Raw genomic sequence first — 13,937 nt, 5'->3', positions numbered from 1 at the left:
ACTAGAAAAACTTAGAACTTTGTGTAAAATAGACTGGCCAACATTAGTGGTGGGTTGGCCATCAGAAGGAAGCCTAGACAGGTCCCTTGTTTCAAATGTATGGCACAAGGTAACCTGTAAGCCAAGGCACCCAGGCCAGTTTCTGTACATAGACAATTACAGCTGGTTTTAGACCCGCTTCCTCCCCACAGTAGTTAAGAGAGGCAGAAAGAGAGGAAGAAACAGAGGCAAAAGGAAAGTCAAAGAGAGAGAGAGGGAGAGAGAGAGACAGAAAGTCAAAGAGAGAAAGAAAAATAGAAAGAGAGAAATATCCAAGTAGTTAAGAAAAAAATAGCGTACCCTATTCCCTTTAAAAGCCAAGGTAAATTTAAAACCTAAAATTGATAATTAAAGGTATTCTCCATAACCCTGTAACACTCTAATACCACTTTGTTGTTAGTGTAAACAAGGGCATATCCCGAAAGCACTGAGGCCTTCCTATCAAAAATCCTTAACCCAATAACCCACGGATGGCCCAGATGCATTCAATCTGTAGCAGCAGCTGCTTTGCTAACAGGAAAAAAAAAAAAAAGGGCTGGGGGAAGGCAAAATTTATGTAAAAAGGGTATTATATGGTAAATTCTTGTCTTGAAATAAATTAACTGTTGTTTAAAGAAAGAAATGTTTGTAATAAGTCAGAAAGTTGAGACATGTCGAAGAATTATCTGCGAAAGTCATAGAAAACAATGTTATAAAAAATTTATGCAAAAAATATTGTATAATTTGAAAGTAATAAGGCCTCCTGAGTACTATTGAAGAAACAGTTTATGTGCAAGGTGCATAAGAAAAGTAAAATATATTTTTGGTAAAGAGATTAGAAGGAGGCGTAAGAATGTGGATTTTTACCTACATTAAAAGGTTAAAAAAATTATTGTTTTGAAAGTTTAAGCAAGTTTTAAAACGTTAATTGTAAAAAAAAAATTCTGTGTGTAAATTAATTAGCTAAAGATAAAAGGTATCATCCAGTTTTTCTGTGAACTGGACATTAAAGTAAAAACGCAACAGGCTTTTCTTGAAGCACCAGCCTGCTCTTTAACAAAAATTATAAAAGGTTAAAAAGAGTCTGTAAAAACTTACCTTATGGTCAAACATGAAAAATTGGATAAATATGTCTATGAGGTTTTATTAAAATTAAGTTTAACATTAATAACACACTAATATAAAGGTAAAATTTAGCTTATCTGGTATAAAAAATCATACAAGAAGTATTATTAAATATAAAGTGGTGTTTAGCTTTCTTTGGTCTAAAAACTAATAAAAATAGGTCCTAAAGGAAACATTCATTTTACTAGAGGATCATAGAAGTTAAAGACTTAAAACAAACTTTGGCAATTAAGACAGCATACCAAGATGCAAATGCCTGGTTGAAATGGACCACATATTCCATCTGCACATTAAACAAAAGCAGTTGTTATGCTTGTGCACATGGCAGGCCAGAGGCCCTGATTGTCCCCCTTCCACTAAAGTGGTCCTCCAGTCCACCAGACGTGGGCTGCATGGTAGCTCTTTTCCAGGATTCTACAGCCTGGAGTAATAAGTCATGCCAAGCTCTCTCTGCTATCCCTGTGGGTCAGCCCCTGAGGGCCATCCAGCCTCCGTCTCCCAACACTAAGTTCACTTCGTGTCTCTCACCACAGGGAGGAAACTTAAGATTCCTTGGAGACCTGAAGGGATGCGATGAGCTTAAGAATTTTCAAGAGCTTATCAATCAGTCAGCCCTTGTTCATCCCCAAGCGGATGTGTGGTGGTATTGTGGTGGACCTTTACTGGGCACTCTGCCGAATAACTGGAGTGGCACTTATACTTTAGTCCAGTTGGCTATCCCTTTCACCCTGGCATTTCATCAACCAGAGGGAGGAAAAATAAGACATCGTAAAGCGAGAGAAGCCCCCTTATAGGTCTTTCGACTCTCACGTCCATTTAGACGCAATTGGAGTCCCACGAGGAATACCAGATCAATTTAAAGCTTGAAATCAAATAGCTACAAAATTTAAGTCAATATTTTAGTAAGTGACGTTAATAAAAATATAAATTAGATAAATTATATCTATTACAACCAACAGCAACAAGCTTTTCATGAGTTGAAAGAAAAACTCAGGTCGGCCCCAGCCCTGGGGCTACCTGACCTGACAAAAGTGCACACTCTATGTGCCAAAAAAAAAAAAAAAGGGCCATCTATACCAATTCTAAGTTAATTTAGACTAAACAAGGTCTTACTAATAGCAAAGGATAATTGAAATCCCAAACTTACAAGGTTTTCAACAAAAGTAAAGTTTGCTAAAAGTTAACAGTGTAACATGTATTATAGTAACTTCTAATCTTGTGGCCTTAGACAGTCTAGTCCACAGACATAAATGAAGTTCACTTTAAAAAAAAAAAAAAAAAAGAATGGTTATCTTCAAAAAAAAAAAAAATGGCAGTTGGAGTTTTAACCCAGACTGCAGGGCTCTGGCCAAGGCCAGTGGCCTATCTCTCAAAACAACTAGATGGGGTTTCCAAAGGCTGGCCCCCATGTCTGAGGGCCCTGGCAGCAACAGCCCTGTTACCACAAGAGGCAGATAAGCTAACTCTTAGGCAAAACCTAAACATAAATTTCCCCCCATGCTGTGGTGACTTTAATAAATACCAAAGGACATCATTAGCTAATGAATGCTAGACTAACTAGATACCAAAGCTTGCTCTGTGAAAATCCCCACATAACCATTGAAGTTTGCAACACCCTAAACCCCGCCACCTTGCTCCTGGTATCAGAGAGCCCAGTTAAACATAACTGTGTAGAAGTGTTGGACTCAGTTTATTCTAGCGGGCCCAACCTCCGAGACCATCCTTAAACATCAGTAAACTGGGAGCTGTACATGGATGGGAGCAGCTTCACCAACCCCTGCAAAGTGACTCAGAAAAAGCCCTGCTGCAGTCACACCCGGAAGCTGACTGGTCCACGCACGGCCGAAGCATGAGAAAACTCATCACGGGACTCATTTTCCTTAAAATTTGGACTTGTACAGTAAGGACTTCAACTGACCTTCGTCAGACTGAGAACTGTTCCCAGTATATATACATCAAGTCACTGAGGTAGGACAAAAGATTGCTACACTCCTATTATTTCATGGTTATTGTAAGTGTACGAGGACTCTAAAAGAAACTTGTTTGTATAATGCTATTCTATCCAAGGTATGTAGCCCAGGAAATAACCAACCTGATCTGTGTTATGACCCATTTTAAGCCTCCAATGATCACAGTTTTTTAAAATAAATTAAGGACTGGTCCTTTTCTAGGTGACACAAGTAAAGTAATAGCTAAGACAGAAGAAAGAGGGGTCCCCAAGCATGTAACACTAAAATTTAATGCTTGTGCCACTATCAATAGCAATCGGCATAGAATAAGATGCGGTTCTTTAAACTGAAAAAAAAAAAGTTACACGGCAGGAAATAAGTATATCTGCCACAAATTAAGCTCATGTGCAAATGTGTGTAATTACTGGTCTTGTGTCATCTAGGCTACTTAGAAAAAGGATGAAAAAGACCCTGTTTAGCTCCAAAAAGGAGAAGGCAGCCCCTCCTGTACGAGTGGAAGCTGCAACCCCTTGAAATTAGTAATTACAAATCCCTTAAACCCAAGGTAGAAAAAAAGAAGTACACGTATCTCTGGGCGTCGATAAAAAAGGACTAGATCCTAGAGTAAATACCTTAGTAAAAGAGGAGGTTCGTAAACTCTCTCCGGAACCAGTATTTCAGACTTTCTATGATGAACTAAATGTGCCAGTACCAGAGACTCCAGGAAAAACCAGAAATTTGTTTTTGCAATTAGCCGAGCATGTAGCCCAGTCTCTAAATGTCACCTCATGTTATGTTTGTGGAGAAACTGTAATAAGAGATCAATGGCATAAGAAGCCCGAGAATTAGTGCCTACAGACCCAGTTCCTGATGAATTCCCAGCCCAAAAGAATCACCCTGATCATTTCTAGGTTCTAAAAGTCTCAATTATTAGACAATATTGCATAGCTGAAAAAAGGAAAGAATTCACTCATCCTGTAGGATGACTTAGTTGCCTAGGACAAAAACTGTATAATGGTACCACAAAAACAGTTACATGGTGGAGTTCAAACCACACAGATAAAAATCCATTCAGTAAATTTCCAAAGTTGCAGACCATTTAAGCCCACCCAGAGTTCCACCAGGACTAGACAGCCCCCCACTAGGCTATACTGGATACGTGGACATAGAACCTACGCTAAGCTGCCCTACCAGTGGACAGGTAGTTGTGTTATTGGCACTATTAAACCATCTTTCTTCCTACTGCCCATAAAAATAGGCGAACTCCTGGGCTTCCCTGTCTATGCTTTCCGCGAAAAGCGAAACGTAGCCATAGATAATTAAAAAGATGATGAATGACCACCTAAAAAATTATACAATACTATAGGCCTGCCACTTAGACACAAGATGGCTCTTGGGTATACCAGACCCCCATTTACATGCTCAACTGAATCATACGGTTGCAAGCTGTTTTAGAAATCATCACTAATAAAACCAGTCAAGCCTTGACTATTCTGGCCCGGCAAGAAACTCAGATAAGAAATGCTATCTACCAAAATAGACTGGCTCTCGACTACTTGCTAGCAGCTGAAAGAGAGGTCTATAAAAATTTAACCTTACTAATTACTGTCTACACATAGATAATCAAAGGCAAGTAGTTAAAGACGTAGTTAAAGACATAGTTAAAAATATGACAAAACTGGCACATATGCCCGTACAAGTGTAGCACGGATTTGACCCTGAAGCCATGTTTAGAAGGTGGTTCCCAGCACTAGGAGGATTTAAAACTCTTATATAGGAGTTATAATAGTAATAGAAACCTGCTTACTGCTCCCTTGCTTGCTACCTGTACTTCTTCAAATGATAAAAAGCTTCATTGCTACCTTAGTTCACCAAAATGCCTCAGCACAAGTGTACTATATGAATCACTATCAATCTATTGCACAAGAAGGCATAAGTAGCAAAAATAAGAGTGAGAACTCCCACTAATAAAAAGTGAGAGTCTCAAACGGGGGAAATGAGGGAAGAGAGAGACCCTCTCATATTGTTTTATATTGTTTTATACTCAGAAAAGGACAGAGAAGCAAAACTAAAGGCAGATAGCCCGGCGCCTAAGAACCAGACCCAAAACCAGGCCTCGGCCTGCCTGACCTAAGCCTGGTAGTTAAAATTCGAACCCTGACCTAGCAACTGTTGTTATCTATAGATTCCACACATTGTATGGAAGGACATTGTGAAATCTCTCGTTCTGTTCTGTTTGGCTGTGACCACCAGTGCTCACAGCCCCTGTCACATACCCCCTGGCTTGCTCAACTGATTACGACCCTCTCATGCGGACCCCCTTAGAGCTGTGAGCCCTTAAAAGGGCAGAAGTTGAGCACCTTGACGAGCTCGGATTTTGAGACACTAGCCTGCCAATTCTCCCAGCTGATTAAAGCCACTCCCTTCACTATCTCGGTGTCTGAGGGGTTTTGTCTGCAGCTGGTCCTGCTACACTGTCAGCTAGCTGGATAAACTTAAGTGTTTGTTCTGCAGACCAAATCTAGCCTTGATCTCAACATCTATGCCAATTGTTCTCGATCTGTCTGAATATTGGGATTACTTAGGAAACTTTAAGTAACCAAGCCCTACCTGGCATTAAATCAGGATACCCATGGGTCAGCCCAGTTTCTCTTTCTTAGCTCTATATGTTTATTGTTAGTTATCTATTTAGCACAAGGGTCATGGCATCCAATAATTGTAGGTTATAGATAATTTACATAAGGCAAGTTATAGGAAGGAGAGGAGCATCAAAATAAATCAGGATTCTATGGGTTCACACAGAACAATCATTCCAAGACACTCACCTGTGGTTCTTACCTTGGGCCAGGTACTCAATTTTCATAAGTATCTGGCTTTTTCCATATCCTGGTAATCCCTCATACATTAAGACTTGGCTGCTGTTAGATATCAAAAATTTCTTCATAGTATACATGAAGTAGTTGATCTCTTTATTACGTCCTGTTATTTTTAGTTTTAAAAAAGAGCAAACTCAATCAACATAAAATAGTCTAGAGATATAAAAAGTCACATAGAAACACTCCTTCTAAAAATATCCTTGGGCCAGGCGCTGTGGCTCACTCCTGTAATCCCAGCACTTTGGGAGGCTGAGGTGGGCGGATCTGCTGAGGTCAGGAGTTCGTGACCAGCCTGGCCAACATGATGAAACCCTGCCTCTACTAAAAATACAAAAAAAAAAAAATTAGCCAGACTTGGTGGCAGGTGCCTGTAGTCCCAGCTACTCAGGAGGCTGAGGCAGGAGAATTGCTTGAACCCAGGAAGTGGAGGTTGCAGTGAGCCGGGATCGTGCCATTGCACTCCAGCCTGGGCGACAAGCAAAACTCCATCTAAAAAAAAAAACAAACTTGGAATTTCCATGGCATTGTCTACAGACTTTCTTTAAGCCTTATGCACTTTCAAAATTGTTTAAATCTTCCTGGGAGCTTTTTAGCTAACCATGTGGTTTTGCAGTTTTATTTGATTAGAAGCTGTGAGGGAAAGTATTCTTATAATGCTCATTATAGTGTTTAATTATAGTGTAGAAAACTGAGATTTGCTTAGATTACACAACCAGGAATTAAGCCAAGGCTATCTAACCCTAAAGCTTGTTTTTTTTTGTTCTGTTTTTTTTTTTGTTTTTTGTTTTTATTCAACACACTAGAAGTAATATATAGACTATTACATTAGGAAATAAATTTATTAAAGTTAGGTTTCCTACATTAAACAATTATGGATAAAATATTTTTATTTCTGATTCTGTGATAAAGGAAATTTGCCCTCTGTAAATGAAGATTATACTTAATTCAGGGCTACAAAAAGCATTACCAGGGATAAAATTCAATTTGCCTTCAGAAATCATGTACAGATTATTTCTATCATAAGAGCAACTTAAATTCTTAGTGAAAATAAATTGTAGGTTTTTTCTGATTATAAAACTAACATATGCTTACTGTAGAAAATATGGAACACTTGGAAAAGAAAAAAATAAAAATCACCTTGGGTTACAACCCTTATTTTTCTTGTGTGTTTTTAAATACTGTAACAGCCCTGGATGAAATCTGAAATGCTGCTCACAGTCTTCGAAATCTGGGTGGACAGGAAGCAGCTGTAAGAATTGTAATTTCTAAGCAGTGAGCAATTTCTGTCAAAAAAGTTGGAGACTCATTGAGAGCCAACTATTCCTTCTTTGCTGGGCAGATGAATGTGGAGGCCCATTTTGTTATTCACTGATAGAACAAATAAATATCCAGGTATTATCTAATGTCTTTGTTGAAGGACCATTAATTCAAGTGTAGACATTTAATAAAAAGAAGCTAAGTGCTTTGCTTGGTAATATACATTTCTAAGTATGGCTTAGTGAGAACTACTTAGCAGACTGTATTGCTTCTTTTGGGTGAAATATTCCCTTTCTGAAAATGCATTTGAACCTCAATTTTGTGAGATGTTTTGTGTTTTTCTTTGGCCTGAATGAAGCTCACATAGTAACTTAGAAGATGAGGCTTAAAAGGCTGCATAGCTGCACACCAACATGGCACATGTATACATATGTAACAAACCTGCACGTTGTGCACGTGTACCCTAGAACTTAAAGTATAATAATAATAAATAAATAAATAAATAATAATAAAGTTTCCAGGCTGGGAGCGGTGGCTCACGCCTGTAATCCCAGAACTTTGGGAGGCTGAGGCAGGCGGATCCCCTGAGGTCAGGAGTTTGAGACCAGCCTCAACATGGAGAAACCCTGTCTCTACTAAAAATACAAAATTAGCCGGGCATGGTGGTGCATGCCTGTAATCCCAGCTACTCAGGAGGCTGAGGCAGGAGAATTGCTTGAACCTGGGAGGCGGAGGTTGTAGTAAGCCGAGATCGCGCCATTGCACTCCAGCCTGGGCAACAAGAGCGAAACTCCATCTCAAAAAAAATAAATAAAGTTTCCTAAGGAAGCTTAAAAAAAAAAAAGCCTGCATAGCTGACTCTTCCAGCTCCCTGTGTTCTATTCATACAGAACACCTACCGGTAGAATCTTATGGAGTATCTTCAGCTGGATTCTAAAATGAGATTGTCTCCTTAACTTGAAATGCATGCACCTTGTTTCTATCTAAGCAAAGCCTCAATATCGGGGACTGTTGTATGCAGTTTTTACCCTAAAAAGCCACTATTTATTTATTATAGTTTTGTTGTCAACCATGCTGTTGCAATTTCATTTATAGCAGCCCTTGTAAAAGAAGGGCATTTCCCATGCTGCTAGCCTCTGACAATCTGTGTTTGGTTATAGCTTGAAGGAAAGGTATGTGGACCTGATCTTTATGTCATACTGGTGGAATCAGGGCAAAAGGGCAACTAGATCAGACTGAGAAATATACACATAGGCTGCACGCAGTGGCTCACGTCTGTAATCCCAGCACTTTGGGAGGCCAAGGCGGGCAGATCACGAGATCAGGAGTTCAAGACCAGCCTGGCCAATATGGTGAAACCCCGTCTCTACTAAAAATACAAAAATTAGCTGGGTGTGGTGGTGTGCACCTGTAATCCCAGCTACTTGGGAAGCTGAGGCAGAAGAATCGCTTGAACCCGGGACGCAGAGGTTGCAGTGAGCTGAGATCGCGCCACTGCACTCCAGCCTGAGCGACAGAGTGAGACTCTGTCTCAAAAAAAAAAAAAAGAAATATCCACATAATGTGTTCTAATGTGACTGTCATGTTGGGTCTGCAATCTTGTAGAAAGAAGGTTAGGATTCTGTTGCTGTCAATTAATAAAATAAGTATATCCTAGGATGAAAAGTAAGGCCTCTGAGGAGGGTGAGAGTGGGTATTACTTCTCTCTAGCTTCAGGAGTTTTGGAATCTGGACTTAAATGAAGTGATTGGCTTGAAGACCCTGAAAACTACCTGAAAGCAGTGAAAGTGAGGCATTTCTGCTGGCCCAAGTGTTTTTTGCAGTTCTGGAACTGTTGCCCTCCTTCAGGCTCTGCTGACACCAAGATTGTGGCCTGATATTTCTCCAAAGTGTGAGACAGAGCCTCCTCTTAATTGCCTTGACACAGTTAGGACCAAGATTTAACTTATGATAAGACTTTTGGGGATGTTCATGTCTGACAGAAGGAAATTACAAGTGCTACTAGAAGTGGCTGCCTTCAGAATCCACAGGTCAATCTTCGTTGGGTCTCTTCTCTTATAGGTATATCCCTGCCTCATTTTAGGTCTACTCCTCTGTCTAATCTCGAGTTATCTTTCTTACAATAAGGTCCCTATCACCAGGAATCACAAAAATATCACTTCCAAATGGATTGTAGACTTAAATATAAAAGGTAAAAACAAAATTTCTGAAAAAAATGCTAGAAAAATATCTCCATGATTTTTGGGTAAGGAATCTCAAATAGTATACAGAAGCACTAACTATAAAAGACAGGTAAATTTGATTACATTAAAATTAAGAATTCTGTTTACTAAACGCATAATTGAGAGTAAAAAGGCAAACACAGAGTGGGAAAAGTGATATACAGTAGAAACAAATGACAAAGGACCCATCTCTAGAATGTGTAAATAATTCCAAAAGATAATCAAAATAAACCCAGTTGAAAAATAGGTGAAAAATTGTACAGGTACTTTAAAAAAATGTCTGGGCTGGGCACAGTGGCTCACGCCTGTAACCCCAGCACTTTGGGAGGCTGGGGCAGGCAGATCACTTGAAGTTAGGAGTTCAAGACCAGTCTGGCCAACATGGTGAAACCCTGCCTCCACTAAAATACAAAAATTAGCTGGGCATGGTGGCGGACACCTGTAATCCCAGCTCCTCAGGAGGCTGAGTCCTGAGAATCACTTGAACCCAGGAGGTAGAGGTTGTAGTGAGCCAAGATTGCTCCACTGTACTCCAGCCTGGGCAACAGAGTGAGACTCTGTTTCAAAATAAATAAATAAATAAATAAATCCAAATGGCCAATAAACTTATGAAGAAGGAGCTCAACCACATCAGGGAAATACAAATGGAAACCATAATAAGATACCACTATACACCGAACAGAATTATTGAAAGGATAAAGATTGATAAAACTAAGTTGTTGCCAAAGATGAAGAACAACTGGAACTCTCTTAACATTCTCAGTCAGAATATAAATAAATACAACCATTTTGGAAAACTATTTGGCATCATCGACCAAAATTGCACCCTTTGTCCCAACAATTTCAGTCCTGCGTTTTACTCCTACCTTGTACTCAACAGAAATGCATACATGCATTCACCAAAAGACTTGTGTAAGAATGTTTATGGCAATATTATTCATAAGAACCAAAAACTGGAAATAACCCAAATGTTGCACAGCAACAGAATGGGTAAATTGTTGTATATTTATAAAAATGGAATACTACATAGTAATGACATAGAATAAATTACAGCTACACCCAACAATATGGATGAATTATATAACATACCATTGAGTAACAGAAAGTATATATAAGCCGTATATAATTATACAATGTATGATTCCATCTGTATCAATTTTTTAAACAGGCATAAGTAATCAAGGGTGTTAGAAGACTTTGGGGAAAGGAAGAAAGAAAGAGTAATCCTGGTGTATTGCTATTTTTCTATTTCTTAACCTGGATGATGATTATATTTTCATTTTGTGATAATTCATTAAGCTGCACAGTTATCATTGATGTACTTTTCTGCATGTTTTGTTTTAGTTCAATAAAGAAGTTTAAAATCAAGGCCTACTACCTACCCAGCAAAGGATAATCCTCCTTTCTGTTGCAGATGAGGCACGCCATACCAAACATGCTGAAGAGAAGAACAAGAGAACAGATGCTAGATTCAAAACAGGGACATATTGAGAGCAAGAGTGATTAGTTCTTAGTTCCCAGAAAGTTTCCTTCTCAATTGCTAACAAGAGTCTATCCCCTGACTCAAAGTTTCCTTCTCAATTGATAACAAGAGTCTATCCCCTGACTCAAGGGTCGCAAACGCCAAAAGGAGAAAGGAGGAGAAGGTCTGACTTGGTAGTGGAGAATCCAAAGAACTCAGGTAGCATCTGTTTCCATAGCATCTGGCACATTGTTCAATAAATGCTTGTTGAGTCTGCACTGGTAGAGAAACCCCTTTCTGGGGAGATCAGACACCTGATGTACGACCCAGTAGATTTCAACATGGTGCAGAGTCACACATCCTGCAAAGATTCCACCAATTGCTCAAACAATAATAGCGTGCCTTTTATTGGAGCACATGCTGTGTGTCTGGTGCAGTTCCAAGTGCTTTACATGCATCATTTTCTTTAATCCTGACAAAAAACACTGTTAAGAAGTACTACTTGGCTGGGCGCAGTGACTCACGCCTGTAATCCCAGCCCTTTGGGAGGCCGAGGTGGGCAGATCACGAGGTCAGGAGATCGAGACCATCCTGGCTAACAGGGTGAAACCCCGTCTCTACCAAAAATACAAAAAGAAATTAGCCAGGCATGGTTGCGGGTGCCTGTAGTCCCAGCTACTCAGGGGGCTGAGGCAGGAGAATGGTGTGAACCCGGGAGGGGGAGCTTGCAGTGAGCCGAGATCGCACCACTGCACTCCAGTGTGGGCAGCAGAGCCAGACTCCATCTCAAAAAGAAAAAAAAGGGCTACTGGCCAGGCACGGTGGCTCACGCTTGTAATCCCAGCATTTTGGGAGGCCGAGGCAGGTGGATCATCTGAGGTCAGGAGTTTGAGACCAGCCTGACCAACATGGTGAAAACCTGTCTCTACTAAAAATACAAAAATTAGCTGGGCGTGGTGGCGTGCGCCTGTCATCCCAGCTACTCTGGAGGCTGAGGCAGGAGAATTGCTTGAACCCAAGAGACAGAGGTTGCAGTGAGCCAAGATCACACCATTGCATTCCATCCTGGGCAACAAAAGCAAAGCTCCATCTGGAAAAAAAAAAAAAAAATAGTACTACTCTTATGTTCATTTTGCCAGTGAGGAAATTCAGGCACAAAGAGTTTAATTGCCCAAGACCCCATAGCAGGTGGTAACACAGGATACTGACAGTATCCAAACATAGGCCAGGGTGCATATGTTTGCTCACTCCATAACACTATCTCTTGAAGAAGCCTTTTAGTCAAAATGGATTATGCCCTTCTCTGAACTACAATACTACTTTGTTATGCCTCTCTTATAGCATATATCAAAGGTTCCCATGTAACATACAGCTAAGTTTGTGTATGTTGGTCTTCCCCACTTGATTGTCAGTTTTCTGGGCAGGAACTAGGCCCTGTTCATACTGTGTGTGTATTTGTACACTCTTATCTGCAGAGGTGGTACAGAAAAATCATGAAGAGTACAGGCTTTGGGATCAGATAGTCCTGGGTTTGCATAGTAAACTGATTGCATTAATGGCCCCAGTACCTGCATCTGTGCCCTTTGCTGTGTAACTTGGCAGAGTCCTCTCATTCTGGACTCAGCCTTGTGAATGCTTTCGTCAATGGACTATCTGCAAACATAAGACATAGGAAGAGGCTTGAAAAATGCTTTTGCATTGGGCCTGCTCTCTTGCTCCTCCAGTATTGCCAGGACAAACATGCTGGATGGAAGATGAGACACATAGAGCCAGATTGCCCTAGTTATCCCAACTGAGGCCGCTAGGTTGGCCAACAGTCTGTTGAACCCCAGGCACGTGAATAAGCCAAGACAAGATCAACCAAATCCAGCCAAGATCAATTGAACCCCACATTTGTGAGAAAAATAAATGTTTATTTTTGCACACCACTGAAGTTTTGTGATTGCCTGTAAGGCCACATTATTGTGACTGAATCTTGACTCCATTGCTCACTATAGATATGGCCATAGACAAGTCATTTAACATCTCTGAGCCTCAGTTTTTGAATTTATAAAATGGAAATTATAATAGTTTCTACCTCGTATGGTCAATATTAAGACTGGATTATATATTTTGAGGTAAAGTACCTGATGTTTAATAAGTGCTCACTAAAAATTATTCATTCATGTATTCAGACGAGATCGGGCGCGTTCAGGGTGGTATGGCCGTAGACTTCATTCATGTATTCAAACTGCACTTTATTGATGGCCTATGTATGCCAAGCACAGTGCTAAGCCTCAGGAATACTGAAGGGAATAATAAACACACCTTGACCTAACTGTAGCCCTGGTTCTGTTATCTGACTTTTGAAGACCTCGATTCCAGCTTGCTAATCTAATGAATAACAACTTTCTGCTCTCTGTGCCATTCATTTATTCATCATTATTGAGGACCTACTGTATACCAAGCACTGGGGATATAAGAATAAAGAAATAATTAGTATCTTCAAAGAGTTCACAGTGTAACAAGTGAAAACTGTAGGAAGTGAATAATTGTGACATAGGGTGAGGAGTGTTCTAATAGAGGCATATGCTGTAGGAGGAAAAAAGGAAGAGGAAGAAGGAAGACAAAGGAGGAAAGAGCTTAACTGTCTAGCTGGGATGGGGAATTCATAGAGGAATGTCTATGAATCCCTTGAGCTGGGTTTCAAAAATTGACTGCGGTTTTCCCAATAGACCAGGATTAGGTGGGTGCTGATGAGGACAATCTACTTAAACAACCCAGAGGAGGGGGAACAGGAGGAGATGAGGTTGGAAAGGCAGGTGGTACCTTGTATGTCACTGCAAAGATTTTGAACATCACCATGAAAATGACTGAAAGCCATTGAAGGATTTTAAGCTTCAAAGTGACACCCATAAATCTATGCTGAGCTTTTGGGGAATGTATTTCACTAAAGACTTAGAGGAGAAATAATATCTTATACTCTTTTAACCCTAACAATGCCTCGGCATACAGTTGACATAATTAGTAAATAATATTTAATGGTTGG

The 13,937-nt window shown here is 40.0% G+C and overlaps 1 protein-coding gene across 2 annotated transcripts in view; it reads right to left on the bottom strand.

Moving 5' to 3' along the window:
- The window catches only part of ADCY10 (adenylate cyclase 10), a 107,399-nt gene that overhangs the window by 55,280 nt on the left and 38,182 nt on the right, over window positions 1–13,937 (bottom strand). For both annotated transcript variants that reach the window (XM_031004998.3, XM_055365252.2), the window contains 2 exons: window positions 10,830–10,885; window positions 5,918–6,071 (listed from right to left, as the gene is read on the bottom strand). In XM_031004998.3, the coding sequence (XP_030860858.3) occupies window positions 5,918–6,071; window positions 10,830–10,885 (210 nt within the window). The remainder of the gene's footprint in view (window positions 1–5,917; window positions 6,072–10,829; window positions 10,886–13,937) is intronic.

Source organism: Gorilla gorilla, chromosome 1 (assembly GCF_029281585.2).
Source record: "Gorilla gorilla gorilla isolate KB3781 chromosome 1, NHGRI_mGorGor1-v2.1_pri, whole genome shotgun sequence".
Classification (NCBI taxonomy): Eukaryota; Metazoa; Chordata; class Mammalia; order Primates; family Hominidae; genus Gorilla; species Gorilla gorilla.
The sequence above is the reverse complement of the archived record's forward strand: the minus strand, read 5'-3'. Positions and strand labels throughout refer to the sequence as shown.